The 20,146-nt window shown below is 32.6% G+C and overlaps 1 protein-coding gene across 4 annotated transcripts in view; it reads right to left on the bottom strand.

Moving 5' to 3' along the window:
* The window catches only part of LOC139521170 (protein mono-ADP-ribosyltransferase PARP14-like), a 39,299-nt gene that overhangs the window by 8,737 nt on the left and 10,416 nt on the right, over positions 1 to 20,146 (bottom strand). For 2 of the 4 annotated variants that reach the window (XM_071314478.1, XM_071314480.1), the window contains exons 5-17: positions 17,922 to 19,649; positions 16,835 to 17,269; positions 15,886 to 16,145; positions 14,018 to 14,251; positions 13,328 to 13,549; positions 12,890 to 12,947; positions 12,560 to 12,577; positions 7,420 to 7,584; positions 6,424 to 6,489; positions 4,769 to 4,948; positions 3,957 to 4,382; positions 2,961 to 3,157; positions 617 to 1,019 (exon numbers count right to left, since the gene is read on the bottom strand). In XM_071314478.1, the coding sequence (XP_071170579.1) occupies positions 617 to 1,019; positions 2,961 to 3,157; positions 3,957 to 4,382; positions 4,769 to 4,948; positions 6,424 to 6,489; positions 7,420 to 7,584; positions 12,560 to 12,577; positions 12,890 to 12,947; positions 13,328 to 13,549; positions 14,018 to 14,251; positions 15,886 to 16,145; positions 16,835 to 17,269; positions 17,922 to 19,649 (4,392 nt within the window). The remainder of the gene's footprint in view (positions 1 to 616; positions 1,020 to 2,960; positions 3,158 to 3,956; positions 4,383 to 4,768; positions 4,949 to 6,423; positions 6,490 to 7,419; positions 7,585 to 12,559; positions 12,578 to 12,889; positions 12,948 to 13,327; positions 13,550 to 14,017; positions 14,252 to 15,885; positions 16,146 to 16,834; positions 17,270 to 17,921; positions 19,650 to 20,146) is intronic. The other 2 variants (XM_071314479.1, XM_071314481.1) reach the window with 1 other exon arrangement.

The following is a 20,146-nucleotide window of genomic DNA, read 5'->3' as shown; positions in this document are numbered from 1 at the left end:
AAAAGGCCTCGAAATCACAAATGTAAAACAATTCAAAAGAGAATTTATGCAACAAAAATCAACAAGGAACAAATACCATATAGCGGGTTATGTTTACGGGTGTAAAAGTGCGATTTTGATTAGATTAGGTATTGGAAATATTTTGGCTGATTCAAACCTTTTATCAATACCTTTGCATGTGCACATTGAAGTTGGCTAAAAGTATTTAAGTGATTTTGTTCTATTCGTGAAAATAAGTGAAAATTTCCACCCCACCAAAATATACGGTAAGTAACACATCAACAAACAACAACCACTAAATTACAGGCTCCTGACTTGGGACAGGCACACAGATAAGAATGTGGCAGTGTTAAACATGTTAGTGGGATCCCAACCCTCCCTAAGAACAGTCTGGTTTTATAAAATAAATTGCAATACAGTCAAAACTTTGAATGAACTGTAATAGGTGGAAAGCAACACTTCCTTTAACTCAGAATAAATGTTGTGATCAAATGGCTTCACATGACATAATATTGTTTTGTCAAAGTGAACCCTTGTCTCCTTATAATCTAATATTCACCGCTGTACTTTAAAGTAGATATTATACAGCACAGTACATTATCAAAGAATTCATTACCTTTTTGTTGTTCTTTTGATTTTCTCTGTACAGGGATCTTTGTATGTGGACTACTAGCAGGAATTTCCTCCATTTTGTTTAAGTCAATTTTGTATCTTTCTCCTTTATTATCTGTTATTCTAACTTGTGGTGATTTATTTTTAAATTCAGTTTCTATAACATAATTCAGTTCTAATGTGAAAGGTTTGAATTTATCAGTCGATGGATCTTTATAATACCATTGGATATAATTAGCCACTTCTTTAGCTTTGTCGTAATCAATCATTCGAGCTTCTTCTTTTCTGAGCTGAGCCTGAAGAGCATCTCCAGCCTTGTTCACTTGAGCCTGTGACCCAAGGATGTTTATAACACCTTTGTTTTCTGTTATTTTTACTTTAAGCTGCTTTTCAATATCTCTGAAAATCTATTAAAATATAAAAAAGTTTTAATACTCTTAGTATATGATCATCACAAGTATGAGTGAATGAATTATAATGTAAGTAAAACAAGCATTCTGAGAGTATTCATTGCAAAACATAGTCCCATACTGGTTAAAAATTAATGGTACATAATCAAAATGCTAACTTGTTATTGTGTAAACTATAACAAATATCAAATTAATATCTTCAAGCATGACGAAAATAAGTGCGGAAAACTGATTATTTTTAAAAGTTAATTTGTCCAAAGACCATGATTCTGTACAAAATCATCAGACCAAAACGAAATTCGAACTTGGTCTGTAACTTGTCATGATAAAATTATATACCAATTATCAAATCAATATCTTCAAGCATGACACAACAAAGTGTGGAAAATTGATTTTTTGAGTGAATTTTCAAAGTCCAAGGACCATAACTCAGCACAAAATTATCAAACCAGAACAAAATCCCAACTTGATCTGTAACTTGTCATGATAAAACAATATACCAAATATCAAATCAATATCTTCAAGCACGAAGCAAAAAGTAAGGAAAACTGTTTTTCTGGACCAGCGGATGGACACAGACAGACAGACAGACAGAAAGATGGACAGATGAACGGAGTACAAACTTAAAGTCCCATTTGACTTCTAATGGCAGATGAAGTTTGGTTTGTTATACAGAGGTTATTATATTATTTCATCATCTATATTAAATCTTAATGAACTCAAACTTCCAAATGTTGGCTTTATAAAAATCCAATACAATCACTCACAGGGTTGGCAAAGTATTACCCGCCCGGGTTTTACTGGGCGGGAAAACCCGGGTATTCCCGGGCTGGGCAATACTCCCAGAAATGGGTAATACTGGGCAATACTGGGCAATATGATTTTTTCAGTTTATTTCAACAATAAAAAGTAAAGACTTGTTGTAGTTTCATAGTATTATAGCTAAATATATACATTTTATACAGATAACCATTGAGAGTCATTTCTAGAAGATAAAAAATTCAATTTCATTCTCTTCTCTACATAAATTTCATGTAGGCAAAATACAAGATTTGCACATTTTAGGATTCCTTGTTAATTTCCAAGCATTGTTTCAATAATCTAAACATTTTATTGCAGTGTTTATGTGGATTGTAAATTAAATTGCTTATATATGCAATCATGATTGGTAAATAAACACCCTACAGGGTCTTGTCATTAACTCTTATAGAAATGAAAAGGCTGATTCTTGTTATATAAACATATCTATGTTCAAATCTGAATAATTACTTATTAATGAGTTATGTACATTTGTACATATAAATTATTTCAAAGTAATTTTTATTACATGTAATTGGTCAATTCTTTATATTAGCTATATATAGTTGAAAACAAAAATCTCAGAGTTGTTAGAATAATTCTTTCTCAAATGTATAGTATACTCTTGTACATTTGTACATGTATGTCTTATAGGACTCTCAAACAAGTAAACGTACATGTAGTTATAAATAAAAACAGGTTTATATATATCTTAAATGTATTGCATTTGTGTTTGATAAATGAATCCTCTTTAAAATTCATGCCAGTATTCTATATTACCCAGTATTGCCCAGTATTACCCAGTAAAACCCAGTAAAACCCGGGTTTTCCCAGTATTTCCCACTGGGCTGGGCAATACTCATAAAACCCGGGTTTTTGCCAACCCTGATCACTCATATCGTGTGATTTCTTTCATTTATAAACAGAAATATAACATTAAGTAGGAACCTGCCTTATTTTGATGTTTAAAAATGTAGCAAAGCAAAAAACATGAAAGTCTTTATGGAAAACAATATTTCTCCATACTTTCCTCAAATCTAACAGTTCTATATGTTTTAAATATGTATGACTGATTTGTTTGTTGCTAACATTGTTTTTAAGTCTTATTAGATAAATAGGGTCTTTAATTAATCTATTTACTTTTTCGTCTTTTAAATTATGGACAACTTTTGAATATTCATGAATAGATTTATCATAACACTGAGCATCAGCCACTTTGTCTAAATCTTTCTTTACAGCTTTAATGCTATCCCAGGAATCAGACCATATATAGAATTTAATTGTATCTGGTTTACTTTCTTTCTTTGATGCGTCTCCATAGGGCTGTCTGTCTTTGTCTGTAACAAGAAAAAATTAGAAGGAAGTAGATTTAAATGCTACATAAATAAAAATCTGTTTTCCAGTCCCATAGCCCTTTTAGATTTTTGAACTTTATTTATACAGAAAGTTTTTATTTTCACTTTTTAAACACATTCCTAACAAACCAAATACAAAAAATTAATATGAATAGTTGTGTATATTCTTTGCCCATACATTTTGGGGCTTTTGTTTAAATTTTTATCAAGATTACTTTCAAATTAAAAACTCAAAATTCTAAAGCAGATTCCAGCCTAACATAGCCATTCATTCCAAACAAGATGACAAAATGAGACAGCAACTCAACAACACAAAACAACAACAAAAAAGGTCTTTATAAGTCTTTTTAAACAACAGACAGGTGTTTACATAATATATCAAGCATTTAAATAATTTTCCAGAGACAACAAAAAGAGGGAAGGATATCTTTACTCAATTTGGCCTCTTGTTTCCTTTTCAAGGTCAGTGATCACTTTTGTATTTTAATACTCTAGTGACATATCAAGAATGATAACAGGAGGTTGTGTAACTTGATTAAACCCTAAAACATCATTTCTACTGTACAAAGTCCTAATGTATATATATTTTTTAATAAGTGAATTATTAAGACTTAGATTTTGTGGTTGTTATACAAATTGTTGTGGTTTTCATATCTATAAATACAAAGGAAAAACATTTTTGATTTATAATTTGTGAATGTTTTCATATAACAGCTCTAGAAACCTAATAAGGAAAACAAAATTTGCCAATGTAATCAGCTTCTATATTGACAACACCTACCATCATGTCCATCTTTAAAGCCTCTATGTTCATTATCTCTTGGTGTTGTACCTCTATGTCCACCTCTATGACCACCTCTGAGAACACCTCTATGGTCAGTGTTTCTACCACTGGTGTCTCTATGTCCACCTCTATGTTCACTATCTCTGGCTGTTGTGTCTCTATATGCACCTCTATGGTCAGTATTTCTCCCTTTTGAGCCTCTATGTCCGTATCCCCTGTTGTCCCTATCACTATAGTCCCTTGTATCAGTATGGTCCCTTTTCCCTCCCAGACCGTCTGTTTTCTTAAGTTCTGTTATAAAATCAGCAGCCATTTCTTTTTGGAAAACAACCAGTGTTACTTGTTTTATATGCTGAGTTGAGAATTTCTTAATGGCTGAAAATATTGCCGATGCAACATCTTCAGGCTTACACGCTTTTATTCCTGGAATAAAGAATGACAATTGTAAAATTGATATATATAATATTTATATCTTTTATGACTTAAGAAAGTTTTCAAAGGACACTGCTTACATTATCATACAAAGTTTTGCATATATTTTTCTGTGGTTTCAGAAGAGATGAGTGACTGATGCATGCTTAAAATCCAGCTGCAAATATTTCATGCATGTTCAAGATAAGAACAAATTAACAATACTATACAAGGTATTTAGGTCCTCTAATAGAAAACCATGTTACCCAATTTTGTAACCTGAAATAATCGCATTGAATCCTGGGAATTTATATTGTTTTTATCAGAACAAATTATTGGTATCCAGGCAATTTAAAAAAAAAATGTATAATATTTTCATTAGGTTGTTTATTGCTTACCTGTTCCTAATGCAGGCAGTGCCATTGTTGATAATTTTCTGTTCTCAGCTGCTGTGAGACATTTATTAACTGCAGCCTCCCAGCCAGACAAGGTAGACTGAGCAATGATGTGGAAAATATATTTACAGTTCATTTTGCCACCAGAGGTCACTACCAACCCTTTGGATGAAGAACGTTCAGCTGCAAAAAATAAAATGTACTTTAAGCCATTGCTAACTGATAACATACCACCATATGTTGAAAATAATAAGCATTGTGCATAAGTTTCATAACATTTGGTCGAGGCACTGTTAAGTTAGAGAACGGAAACAAAAAATTTAGTAATTTTTCCATTTGTAAAAGGGGCATAACTCTAGAGAGATGAAAGTGACGCCACCAAAATTCAAACTTCGTCTGTGTTTTATGTTAATAATCATTGTGTATAAGTTTCATAAGATATGGTATAGGCAAACTAAAGTTAGAAAATGGAAACCAGTTTTGGGACGTATGGACGTACGTACAGATGGACAAGGGTAAAACTAAATACCCCCTCCACTACGACAGGGACATAAAAATTATGATTTGTGTATAAATGTGCATAACAATTTAAAAAATTGCAACTTTCAGACAAACAGGAAGAAGAACATTGATGGAGCTGTCACAATATTATGCCACAAAATCGATTATTTTTCACATGTTGCATACCAAAGTCTATGTCAATAATATAAGAATAATGGGTAGGCAACACAAGGTCCTTTAGTGTTACAACCACTTGAATTATATTTTAAAATTGAAGGGTAAAAGAAGATTCTGGCCTGGACAATTCCAAAACATTAAAAGGTTGACCTTTATGTCAAGGTTGAAGGTTATTCAGTATGCATCTACTGCCACAACCTTATACATTTAGACTCAAAGTTTCAAACTGTAAGAGGACAATATAAGAAAATAACAAAGTGTAGGCGTCAACTGCACACATATATGCACAAAATAATTGCCTCATATCAGTTCTAAAAACGGTTTGTTTTAATTAAAAATAAGTGACTACGCAGCACAATTTTCGTCCGACTTTTCCAGTTATGTTCCTTACACCCTTTTTTTATTTATGAACTTACGAATTTATAAGTGATTAGTGTTCTCTTAAATTAATGATAAAGAATTTATTTGAGTACATGGTTCAACTTTTCACCCTCCCTTTCTTAATTAATTCATTTTACATGAAGTTTTGCTTACACCGTTTTAACTTTTATACATTTATATAATTGTATATTTTGGCAGATATAAAAAGTTTTGAATTCCTTAAATACCAAATATGTCTAAATCTAGGTTAGAGGGAGTGTTTGGCACCATCTAACTAGTTTAACCCCACAACATTCTGTATGTGCCTGTCCCAAGTCAGGAGCCTGTAATTCAGTGGTTAAAGTTTGTTGCTGTGTAACATATTTGTTTTTCATTCACTATTTTGTATATAAATTAGGCCATTAGTTTTCTCATTTGAATTGTTTCCATTTGTCATTTCAGGTCCTTTTATAGCTGACTATGTGGTATGAGATTTACTTATTATTGAAGGCCTTATGGTGACCTGTAGATGTAAATTTCAAGGTCAGTTGGTCTTGTGGAGAGATGTCATTGGCAATCATACCACATCTTCTTATTTTTATATTTTCTCACAAAATTACCTTCCTGAACTAATTCTTTCTGTATATCTGAACCGGCAGCTGCAAGAATGGCTTTGGATACTGCACCTATTAAAATATTGACATAACATTTGAAAAGAAAGTTTACATACAATATATGATATATTTACAAATTTGAGTTAGTTAATTTAGTGCAAACATTCAGACTACTGTGTTCCCTTTTTATCTGTAGCAATTATCTGATTCAGTACCTAAAAACTGTTTCAAATACTTAGCCTAAAATATTTGGAACTTAAAATGCATGAAATATTTGCCACTAAATATTCAACACACAACAACCAATCAATCTAGTAAAACTACAATAAAAAAGGCTGGCACCTAATAATGTAAGTGCAACTCAAACTGTCTCCATAGTTGATTAATTCACTTTATTTTTCAATTTTTGACCTGGGTTTAATTTTCTGTTGGTTTCCTTAATGACCTAGCCAAAAAGGGATTAAAAATATATCTAATACATGTATTTAATTAAATTGTCACCTATTGTCTTTTCTACTTTCTGTATATTGTTCAAAATATAAAATGTTTCACATTGTTATTGTTTAAAAGTTTGCAATTTACCCATTGAATAATTGTTTATTTCATGTCCAGGGGCATCTATTTCAAAAATATGATACAATTAAAGGAGATGTTAGCTAATATATATCAGTGAAACAGCAAGACAACAACAACAATGAAAAATCCAAGTGGTGAACATATGACCTTCAACAATACAAGTGTCAACAATTTATCAAGTTCTTATTCATCCCAAGTAAAGTTAAGAAAAGAAGCAACTAAATTAAACTCTATTTATAGAGGAAAAGAAAGTGTTGACAAAATGCTGTCAAATCCGCAGACCTTTACATTAGTTTAAATTCAAATGAGCATACAAAATATGAAACACCTAAATAGGAATATATATGATATAAAATGTATGAGCGAAATTTTTCATTGAGGAGCTGTGGGGCAGAAAAATTTACCATCAGGATTATTTTTTACTACCTTTAGATAAATCATAGGAGTGAGACGTAGTGTTGACTATGGCATCAGATTTTTCTTTGGTTATATCTCCACACTTAATTAGTACATCAATATTTCCAAGTTTGGTGGTACTTCCTTTACTGGGTACAGGTCTATCTTCATCTACAGATACTTGTGCGTTGATATCTAACAAAATACTAATATACATTAATGAGGTTTTTTTTTTACGCTTTATTCATATATGTAGATGAATTTGTTTTTAGGCTTTAGTAATCTTAAAAATTGTATACATTTCCATCTATGATATAACAAAATGTAAACCCAATGAGAGTGTATACACCTTATCGCTCTTTGTCCACCATTACTGGATATCACACATGTTCCCGTAAAATTTTGACATCATAAAACAAATATCTGACGCCAGAATGAACCAAGTGCTCCACAGGGCACAGCTTTATATGACTGCAGAAGTCGAACCCTGAACAGTTGGGGATACATGAACAAATAGGGACACAACATTCAAGCTTGATACAGCTCTGAATTTGGATTGTGATCAAATTTTTGACATAATATGAGTTTCTGACACAAAACAATGTCAAGATCTTACAAATCTATTGCGCAATATTGTGCAATTAAAGATTTCTTCTTTTAACTACCTGAATTACCTCTCTTACACTGCTTTAAAATTGTCTGAATTGTCCATTGACCAGAATTACCTAGTTTTTCCCCTTTTTTGCCCCTAATTCCGAAACATTTTGAGCCATAACCCCCCCAAAGTCAGTACTAACCATCCCTTCATGGTATGGAAACTTGTGGTTTAATTTCAGAGAGATTCATACACTTAATCATGAGTTACGGTTTGAAAACTACAAAAATGATTATTTTGGGCCTCCTTTTTGGTCCCTGATTCCTAAACTATTGGGACCATAACCCCCAAAATCAATCCCAACCTTTCTTTAGTAGTATTGAACCTTCTTGTTAAAAATTATACAGATCCATACACTTAGACACAAGTTATTGTCTGTAAACTAGAAAAATGCTTCTTTTTGGCCCCTTATTCCTACATATTCTGAAATATTAACCCCAAACTGATTCCCAGCCTTCCCTGTGTTATATGGAAACTTGTGGTACAATGTCAGAGAGATCCATACAGTTACACAAAAGTTATGGTCTAGAAACTAAAAAAATGCTTGTTTTTTGGCCCCTTTCCTAGACTGTTTGTACAATAACCCCTTAAAATAAATCCCAACCTTCTACTTATGGTATTAAACATTGTGGTACAATATCAGAACAATTGAAATACTAATACACAACTTTTTGTTCTGAAACAAGATAAATGCTGTTTTTGGCCCCTTTGGGCCCCTAATTCATAAATCTTTGGGACATAACCCCCAAAATCAATCCCAAGCTTCCTTTTGTGGTTATAAACATTGTATTAAAATTTTATTGATTTCTTTTTACTTATTCAAAAGTTATTATCCGAAACGACGACCACGATGGAGACGACAACGACGTGATACCAATATACGACCAAATTTTTTTTAAAATTTTTTGAGGTCGTATAAAAAGCTATTGTTGTATGCATCAAAAGTTTAAGCGGCGGGGTCAGCCGGAATTAGCGATAAGGTGTATTGTTAAGAATTTCAGCTGCTGTGATTTAAAATATCAACATTCAAATGATGCATTTTTTCAATAATTAAATTGTTAATAACATGAAGATAGGTTTGTCTCCATTTGTGTGCTTGTTTATGAAATATCTCCTGGTTTTTTTTTAGTGTAAATTGCAACATGGCTTCTCTATCTAAATATTTCCAGTTTAAACCTATCCATGCAGTGCAATAAATTCAAATTTGGCATTACTGATAGTTGAATCAATTCAGAAATGGTGTTGAATTATATATTGCTCTTTTAAAGAGTGTGATAAATGCATGTGAGATGGGTACCTTGTGTTATTATAAGTTATCTATGGATATGAACGTAGATAACGAATTTATCCCCGGTCTTAGTCAAGTATGGTGTTCCCCAAGGCTCCATATTAGGCCCCCTTCTGTTTATATTATACATAAACGACCTTCCTATTTATATGCAAAATTGTTGCACTGATTTATATGCCGATGATTAAACTTTACATCTTTCTGGTAATTGTTATCAAACTCTACAGTCAAAGGTACAAGAAGATTTACATGGTGTAGAGGAATGGTGCAATGATAACAATATGTTCATCAATGAAAATAAAATAAAATATATGATTATTGGAACGAAGCAAAGAGCAATGTCACATTACAATGAGAGTTGTTTAACTATTAACAATCAAGTGATACAATCTTCCACATGTGAAAGTCTTTTAGGCATTAAAATTTACCCTTCCCTCACATGTACAAACCAAATTGATGTGATCTGCTCAAAAATATCATCTAGACTATATCTACTATTAAAGATTAAAAAATTTCTAAATCTAGACTGCAGAAAATTATTCTATAATGGTTATATCTTGCCACTAATTGATTATTGTTGTATAGTGTGGAGTAGTTGTAGCAGTGAGGGTTTAAAAAGGATATTAAAATTACAAAAGAGGGCTGCTAGATTAATACTAGAAACAGACCCATTCGCTCCTTCTGCACCCTTATTCAAACATTTAAACTGGATGACACTCACTCACTCACTCACTCACTGTTGAACAGAGAATAAAATATCATAAGTTAGTGATGACATTTAAGTGCATTAAAAATGATGCCCCATCATATCTTACTAACAAGTTTCATTATGTTTCAGACAGAAATCCATACCCCTTGAGAAATGCTGTTCAAGGAAACCTCATACTCCCTAAACCAAAAACAGAATCGTTCAAAAATTTTTTTATGTATTCTGGACCATTCTTGTGGAATAATTTGCCAATACCATTAAGAAATATTACAAATGTTAATTCTTTCAAATACAAAATAACAGATCAATTATTGAAATCAACCTAGCTGTATCAATAATATTAAAAACTGATTATGTCATCATGTTTATTTTTTCCTCACATTTTATCAAGTTGTATTGAACATTATTATCATACTTGACTTTTTATACTAATGTATGCAATGTATATGTTTGTATTTTGTTTGATTTCTCATGATGAGGGCCTCAGGGAAGATTAGTTATATAGCTAACTGTGTAACCCTCTTAAAATAAAGTATTGTTGTTGTTGTTGTTGTTGTTGAATCAGGCAATTTTTATTGAAATTCGGGTACAAAGTGTAACGTGAAAACAACGTTTCTTTACAATATTTAAAAAAGTTTTATTGAAATTTGGAAATTTCACATATTTTTTACGGGGTGTAGGGTACTACCTTTGGTAGAACCCTACAGGTAGTGAAATACAAGACGTTTTTAATCCAAACTGAAGAAATTCATATTTGGCGGTTCATGTCGAGAGCGTAGCGTCATAGACGATGTGACGTCAACGTGGGTCATTTGCATAACTAGGTCAATAGTGTCTTTCATTGACGACGTGGAGGCCAAGTGATGCATTTGCTAAAATCAATGTAAATGATCGGAATAATAGGATAAAATCGTTTGAGGATTACATATTTAATTACAGATATTAATGGATCATCAACAGAGTATAATTTATTCACTGGAACAACACGAAATTTAGGAAAAATAGACTGTTATTGTTCTTAATGACTGAAAAAATGTGGATCAACTCAACATTCTTTACATACGGACGTGAAAGTTATTTATTTGTTGTTCATATTTATGTTGATGAATCCAATGTAACAACCATGGAAAACTGGAATTTGTGGAACAGTGTCATAGTTGCTGTACAACTCATTAAAGTTTATTCCAGAGAGCTGATTTCTGAACTCTGTCATTTGCGTTACTTGTGAAGTGGACGCCATTGTTGAGGATCTAGCCGAAGTGGGAAGTGCCAACGGTTGAACAGGCGAAGGTAATGTAAGTTGTTGATTTGGGGCAGGTAAGGCATTTGCATCAGAATCTCTTCCATCCATTGCAGCATCAATCATTTGTCCCATTTGAAATTTTGCCTTGTCGGAAGTTCTTTGATATATTGCCAAACTCGACACACTTTTGTGCATCAGCAAAGTACCTGCTTTCTGTTAGAATTGTTGCACTGGTCGCTCGGATTGAATGGTTTGTGTAAACTTGTGATAATGAACAAAGTTTACTTAACTTATTCATAAATTGAGCCAAAGTGTCACGACCAACTGGAGAATTACAGTACCAAGAAGCAGAATCTTCATAAAAGGATCCCAGTGGTCTTTGCCATAACCTGTTGCATTTAGGATGCAATTTTGAAATGTATTTCTGAAAAGCTGCCACTGGACAGGACGGACTATCAGGTTGCTCTGGCATAATTGCAGTGACATTTTCCTTGTCATTGAAGCGGTGATTCTTGGTAAGTTTGTCCATTTCTTTTGTCACGTACTTTGTTTTTGTTTTTGGATCCGTTTTAACTATAAAAGTGTCTTTTTTCATCTTATCCATATTTTCAGCCCCTCGTCTAAAGAAGTACATTCGTATGTCAAATTGTACCTTATTTAATAAACCAGTAGGGGAGTTTGTTTGCATAAAAGTTGAAGAGTACAATTTTGTCCTGTCAATTTCTGCTATTATTGGAAAGTGCTGTGTGGCTCCTTTTCCGTTGGCTTTTAATTCGTATCGGAATGAATCCAGCGAATTTACTTTATACATTTCTCCATCTGGTTTACAGGCGTCAAGATAAAAATGTTTCAGAACATCATTTAGCCGACCAGGCCCATACTGTTCAAACAGTGTGTCTTCATTTTTCTCTGAGAGATATTCTCGTAGTAAGTTACCTTTTGTTTGCTTTTTCCGTTGATGACGCAATGTTTTTTTATCTTTTGTCCAGAATTTCATTTTCTGTGTGAGAAGCAAAACGCTTTGCCATTTTTAATATGGACGCCATCAGCGTATAAACGCACGTGCCATCCCCCGGGTAAATGGATAGCAACGTCCGGTGCTATGGGTTTTGTAACAATGTGCATTAACCAATCGAAATCCTAGAAATATACTAAGCCGGGGATAAGGAAAGATATATTGGTAATTTTTCAGAGACAAGTGCTTGTGTTAACTGCATCTTTATTAGAATGAAAAAAAGGTCCAAAACACAAAACTCATACACACTTTATACTCACAATGCTTGCTACTATTTTCTGTTAGAAATAAAAGTTTAAAAATGTTCCAAAACCAGCTTAAAGAGTTGAAACTAATGTAGAGATGGAGAATGCATGATGGGGATTGGTCCTTTCTTATTGGAAAAAATCTTTAGATCTAGTATGTTATTGGTTAGTTTAAATGAAAATATTTTATGTTTTACATTCAGTTTATTTTTTGCTTTAATTGAAAGAAATTGAATAATTAGTATTTACAGGAATTTTTCTGATGTTTCTAAGAAATAATATAAAAATCTTGAAAATAATGCACATTGTTAATACCAAAAATAACCAAATGATATTTATTTATACCTGTAATGGTTTGGCTGCTGGTTTTACGCCTCACTTTTCTTTGTTCATCCTCAAAAGCCTACAAAATACATGTATATATATGTAAATTATGTAATATGTCAATCCACATTTTATATCTTTGACTTATGATCCCTAGCACCAACTCTATATTGGTTTTTTGTATGTTTATTGTTAGCTACTTAATGTTTCTTTGATTGATTGATTGATGTTTAACACCACTTTCAGCACTATTGTCTTATTTCATGGCAGTAAGAATTTATTGGGGGAGGAAGCTGGAGTGTGCCCAGAGAACCACCATCCATTGGGAGGAAAAGTTGACAATTCTAGTAAATTAAGATATATTTGCAACTGCTTCATGCAGTATTTGAACTCTAAACTTTATGAGTTTGGACCTTTGTCTCAGTAACTATATTTTTTTCTATTTAAAAAAATACAAACCCTAACGGCAGCAGTATCTTCAGGATAGATAACAAACTCCACACTCTTAATACTGGAATCTGGGACCTTTTGTTTGTACAACAGTACTATCTCAAACATTGTCTTGGCAACTATGTCAACAGGAAAGTTGAGTACTCCTGTACCAATAGCAGGAAAAGCTATGGATGTCATCTTATGGTCAGATGCTGAATTCAAACACATGAGTATAAACATCTGAAGTATCTACAATGAAAATCAATTAACAAGGTTAATACTTTTCTGCCATATTTGTGAACATAAAGTGCATCCAGAGAGTCAAACAAATTGTGTTTTAAAATATTGACACTGAAGAATGACAAATCAGGCATCCTTATTGGTTCATCAATAAAAAAATGATGAGGAATTTTTTGTTTAATGTACATGTATCAAATAAATAAGGAAAATAAATATCTTCTAAAAGATAAAAATACATGTTTTAACTCTAAAGACTGCATGTGATGTTGTATTTATTCAAATGCAATAATATATTTTAGTGTCCACACAAACAAAGGGAGCTAACACACCATGAACTTTATTCTTAACTTGACACTTATGCTGTCTAAACCATTTAAGGGAGATAATACACCATGGACTACATTCTTACCTCGACACAGAAACTTATGCTGTCCAAACTATCAAAGGGGCTTACACACCAAAGACTTTATTGCTTACCTTGACACTTTTGGTTTCCAAACCATCAAAGGGAGCTAACACACCATGGACTATATTCTTACAGGGCATATTTCCACCTGATGTTACAGCCACATTGTGGAAAGGTTGAAATGTACCTATGTACTGGTAAATCTCTGTTTGTATTATGTCTCCAGCAGCTCCCAGTATAGATTTTGACAATCTGCCACGTGACAGATCTAGACTATGACTCACTGAGTTAACAATCATATCAACCTGAAAACAAATAAGATCAATACATATAATCCAAAATCAATTTTCATTTTTGAGTACATGTGTATAGAAAACTTTGTCTTACATATGTTCAAAACCTTTCAAGAAAGTCATATCCTATAGTAATTTTGGACTCAGGAGTATCGGGCCATAGTCAATCATAATATCTATGGCTGATGTAGACTAAGGAGTATCGGGCCATAGTCAATCATAATATCTATGGCTGATGTAGACTAAGGAGTATCGGGCCATAGTCAATCATAATATCTATGGCTGATGTAGACTAAGGAGTATCGGGCCATAGTCAATCATAATATCTATGGCTGATGTAGACTAAGGAGTATCGGGCCATAGTCAATCATAATATCTATGGCTGATGTACAAGTGCAATGTTATTCCAATGATATAACGTCTTATACAGATTATACACAGTCTGTTTAGGTGTACATGGACATCATGGGTTCAAGTGTTTTCATAAATTATCAAAATATTTCAATGTGTTATTAATGTTGCATCAGATAAAGAATAATGCATATCACTTTAATCAATATTATTAAAAAGAGATGGTGAGGATTGATGAAAAATCTATGTGAATTAAGTATTTTTTCTAACAGTGATCTTTTTATTTGTGGTTGTTTATCTACACCTGTTCATCTTTTTTTCTTTTAAACTCACATAGAAAAACTCCTTTATCTGATCTGTATAATATCAATTGATAACTGTTAACCAATACATACTCAAACTTTAACCTTGATTACTTATTACCGACCTTCATCTAATATCTCAGGTCAGTTAACCAAAACATACTCAAACTTTAACCTTGATTACTTATTACCGACCTTCATCTAATATCTCAGGTCAGTTAACCAAAACATACTCAAACTTTAACCTTGATTACTTATTACAGACCTTCATCTAACATCTCAGGTCAGTCATATTAGCAGATTATCGTAGATAAGAAACAAAGAAACAAATTTTTGAAAAAAGTAAGAATAACCAAGACAACCAGAGGTTTTATTCAATTTGCAAAAATAACCTGCATTAAATTTTCATCTATACAGTATCTAAACTACTAAAGGAAGAGACAAATTTCATTGAGCCAAAACTCTTCTGAAACCATACAATAATTTTTGTGAAATGACATATAAATGTTGTGTTTTGTAATTCCTAAATTTGTCTTTGAAACAATATTTTTTCCACAGAAAACACCAATTTTTTTAGAAATATCCAAATTCAGAGACCGTTATCACTTATGATGTGTTATACGCTTTTGCAAATTCTCAGTCGATGTACAGCCCATAAAATGAGATTATTTAATATTTTTATTTTCCAACAGAGATGAATAAGGTCTTTTGAATTATGTTCCTCATTTTCATCTCATATAAGAACAAAAATAAAATGAAGTCATAAATTGATATTTTATTAACAAGGTACTGGGTATTTGTTTTTGCCTCCTGTAAGATTCAAAATTTGTATAGCTGTTGTATAAACTGTAGAAAAATTTGCAATACACATTTTATTCGTGCCCATTATGCTATTTGATAATACATTGTTCTTACACACATAATAGTCACATGATAATGTCTTGATCTACCTTGCAGTGAGCTAGAACCTATGGTTATATACTGATTACTTACCTTTCTCTGTGTGAGCAGACCTTTGACAACCTTTATAAAATCATCCTCAGATCCTGAGGAGGTATCTCTGGATGCTGTATGATAGTTTGACCAATCTGAAGGGTAATCAGAAGTTGCCTCCCCTGAATGTGGATAGCGAATTGGATTGCTTGATGCATCATTAGGTTGAGTGTCTGGATATCTGATTGGCTGTAAATCTGACTCAGAATCATGACCGGGATATTTGAGGGGTCGTTGTACATCTGGATAACGATGCTTGCCTGGAAAATAATAATGCATGTTATATCTTAATTTTAATACATGCAATACATATGCAGTTGCATCATGATAACTAATTATAGTATACTATTTTCAAACATGTTTACTATTTGTAATAATTTAACAAATTCCACTAGTAGAAAAAAAGTATGTCTCTTTCTGAAAGTACTTCCATTACATTAATATATTGCTTTAAAATTGGAATTCATTTCATAATTTTATTATACTATGGAAAAGAAATTCCAGCACACATGTGTATGAAAGTTTAAATTCTGATTTAACAGCATTCCTTTATATTTGATATAACTTATTTTAAGACTTTTATCCGGATTGAAAAAATCTACATGAAAATTATAATTTTCATAAATATTTCAGGTATGATTGGTACCTGTTCTGAACTACATCTACTGTCTTGGTAAAGTCAGTTTTGAAATTTATATATGCTTTACTTTATGTAAGAATTATGGTTATAACTTGTGAACTTTGACCAAACAGTTATATCAAGTTAAGCCCATGATAGCATCCAAAAAACTGGACAAAAAAAAATCCTACATTATGTCTTATGACTTATGAAATTACTGTTAAAATCAGATTCCAGAAATGCCAGAATATTAGTAGAATTTTTCAAAGATTATCTGAAACTTCTGCTCTATTTTAGGGCTATCAAGGTCAAATGGTGAACTTTCAGTACCTTTTTCTGTCCTTTTTTCATTGCTATAAGCATCTTGTAATGCATCCTGGAATAATTTAATTGTTTCCCCGCTGATATCACATAGATATACTCCAGTAACAGTGGTTGTGCTGCCATTCTGATCAAAGTATTCCTTAATAGTCTCAACAATAGTGATGGTACAATCATCTAAAGGGTACCCAAATATTCCTCCACTCAGAGCAGGAATTGCCACGGTCTTGTAACTTCTCTGTTCAGTCAACGCCAAACATTGTAATACAGCAGCCTTGAGTAAGTTTCTTTCCCCTTGCTTTCCTCCTTTCCAGACAGGACCTACGGCATGGATTATCATCTTACATGGTAATTTACCAGGTTTGGAGTAGATAGCATCACCATCACGTACCTGACCATGTTTTTTAACGTATTCATGGCATTCATCCTGCACAGTTTTTCCAGCTGTAAATACAAAATTATAAAAAAATACATTTTTAGGCAAGAAATAAGATCTAATAAAAGGGAAACATATTTTAGATGTAATTTATAGTGGAGTATATAGTGCAGAACATCCAAATCTGAAATCCATCCTTTGAATAAAAAATTCATAACGCAATAATTAACATGGAAAAGAGGTTCAATTGAATGCTTGTTATACTGTAAATTCATGGGCATCAATTTTCCATTTTAGCATTTGCCTTTGTATATAAATACTTTTGACAAATGAATCTCTCTTTAATAAACAACTTCACAGTCAATCATTTACCATGTAAAAATAAGAAGATTATCTTCAACTTCATCCACCAAAGACTAACATACATCACAAAAATGTAAACTAAAAACTCTTTGATTTCCCGAATATTGACTAGGCAATCATTTACTGAACAAAACTTTTGTTAGCCAGCATTTGACTAAGAAATCTATGATAGCCATTCATGGACAAGGTGTTTGAATGACAAATTTTTGACTTATAATTCTTTGACTTGCTAATTATTGACTGAAACACCTGACCCATAATCAATAATGACTGATAACAACTGTAACATAATTTGGTTAAAAGCTTAACCATAAACTGAAAATTCTAGTGATTCATAAAAAAGATTGCATTAAATACCTGCGTCTGCAATAGCTTTCGCTAAGCCTCCACAATGGTCCATATCATTGTTAGCAGCATTAACTATAGCATCTATGTCTAGCTGTGTTATATCCCCTTCCACCAGGTAAATCTTATGCACCTCGTCATGTATAAACACTCTCTTAACACCTGGTGCTGACAACCTCAATTCCCCTCCTTTTTCAGCTCTCCTGGCTTTTTCTTCAGAGTAATCCTTCTCTTGGAGTACCACAGAAGAATGTTTTTTACCTATGTCTATCGTTTCTTTTTTACCTGGTGGCGATAAAAAGTAGTCTCTTATTCCATAGGAATGAAGTTTGTGTTTGTCTGAATGAATGGTTTTCATCAAAGCATCCAGTTTACTGCTTGCCAGGGTAATACCTGTTTTATTTCCCTTTATTTCATAAGAATAGTTTTGATTGTCTGAAGTTATTTTGACATCCATGCTTTTCAAAGTTTTTTCAATTTTCTGTATTTCTTTCTGATGGTTATGTCGAATATAAAGATGAATACCTTTATCACAATTGATTGTTTTTGTATGCCTGCAATGAAGTTTGGAAAAGTCATCTATTTCTTTCTGTATATCTAACTTAATTTCTTGGAAGATGTACTTTGTTGCAGCTAACTGAATCCTTCCACGATCTGTTCTAACACAGAAGCAGTTCTCATCTCGTTTTGCTAGTCTACCTTGAAGCTCTGTCCATTGAGAAGACTGAATAAAATCTTCATAATTTTCATCCACCACAAATTCATCTTCTAAAAATAGATCTTCAATGCATATTATGGCCCTTTCAGCCTCTTTTTTTGAATTAGCATACATTTCACACACATGACCACGATCTATATTCCAGGTAGCTATTATCTGCTTGGTTTTAGCTTCCTGGTACCAAACTTCCCTTGCCCCCTTTTTGAATAGCAGGTCCTTTTTTTGTTTGCTCATCTTGAAAGTCTTTACCACAAAGGAGTTTGTGGTTTCACGCAGAAATAATTCAGCAGCTTGCATAGATTCAACATTCCCGGCCAGAGTTACCTCTCTTGCATCAAGATTACATTTTGCCTGTAATCCTGGATATTTTTGTGAAACTACATCAAAATATTTCAATAGCCACAGTAACTGCAACTTGTATACTTTAAATGAAAGAACTTTAGTTGGTGTTGTTTCTGTGTGTGAACTTCTCCCCTCTGAACGTGACACAATTTTCTGTATATCCAGATACAAGTTTTTAATAATATTTCTTTCACCAACCATCAAGATATCATTATTTTCTTTTTCCAAAATAACACAAGCTTTTTCTGGATCAGCGATGATCAAAGTTCGTAATCCTTTCACAACCTCGCCCCAAGCCTCTGGTAAGGTCGTTATTCTCATTGTTGTCAATGTTGATATAAATTCCTCCGTACAATTGTTAATGTCTGTTTGCCACGATTCTACGGCTTTCTGTCCTTCAGATGTTGACAAATCTAGGTCACACACGATCTTAACCTCGTCATTCTCCACATCTTCTGGCCATTCAATGTGTCCATATAATCCCAATAATTTTTTTTCAAAATCTTCCTTCATGCTTGGTAAATTTTTTATGAACTTCAAAATGTTGAAATCGGCTGAGATAATTTCTGGTTCTGGAATTTCTAGGGCTTTTCCTGGCTTTCCAAGAAATTCATAAAATAGGCAAACCTCCAAAGTTCTTTCACCAATCTTCTGAGTTTTGTCACATACCCTTCTAGCCACTAAAACATTTTGAAAAATAAAATTACAATGAGGTTATTCAATATTATCAATCCTAATTTTAGTATATAATCTGTTATCACAGAGATATGTCTCGCTTTTTTGTAATTTTGATAATTCAAATGTTGAAATTAAAAAAGCAATACTTTAACATGTAAGTTTTGCAAATATTCAAAGTCAATAAACCATAACTGAGGGGGCGGGGTAAAAAAATCTCCATGTTAATGAGATTTATCAATGCTTATACAACTGCATACCAAATATTATTGACCTACCACTAGTGGTTCCCCTTAAACCAACCTAATCACAAACTAGTACATGAAAACTAAGCAAAAGTTTCAAAGTCAATTGACCATGACTGAGGGGGTGGGGCCAAATAATCTCCATGTCAATGAGATATGCCAATGCTTATACAACTACATACCAATTATCATTAACTTACCACTAGTGGTTCCCCATAAACTGACCTAATCACAAACTAATACATGAAAACTAAGCA

The sequence above is a fragment of the Mytilus edulis genome, chromosome 4 (assembly GCF_963676685.1).
Source record: "Mytilus edulis chromosome 4, xbMytEdul2.2, whole genome shotgun sequence".
NCBI lineage: Eukaryota > Metazoa > Mollusca > Bivalvia > Mytilida > Mytilidae > Mytilus > Mytilus edulis.
The sequence above is the reverse complement of the archived record's forward strand: the minus strand, read 5'-3'. Positions and strand labels throughout refer to the sequence as shown.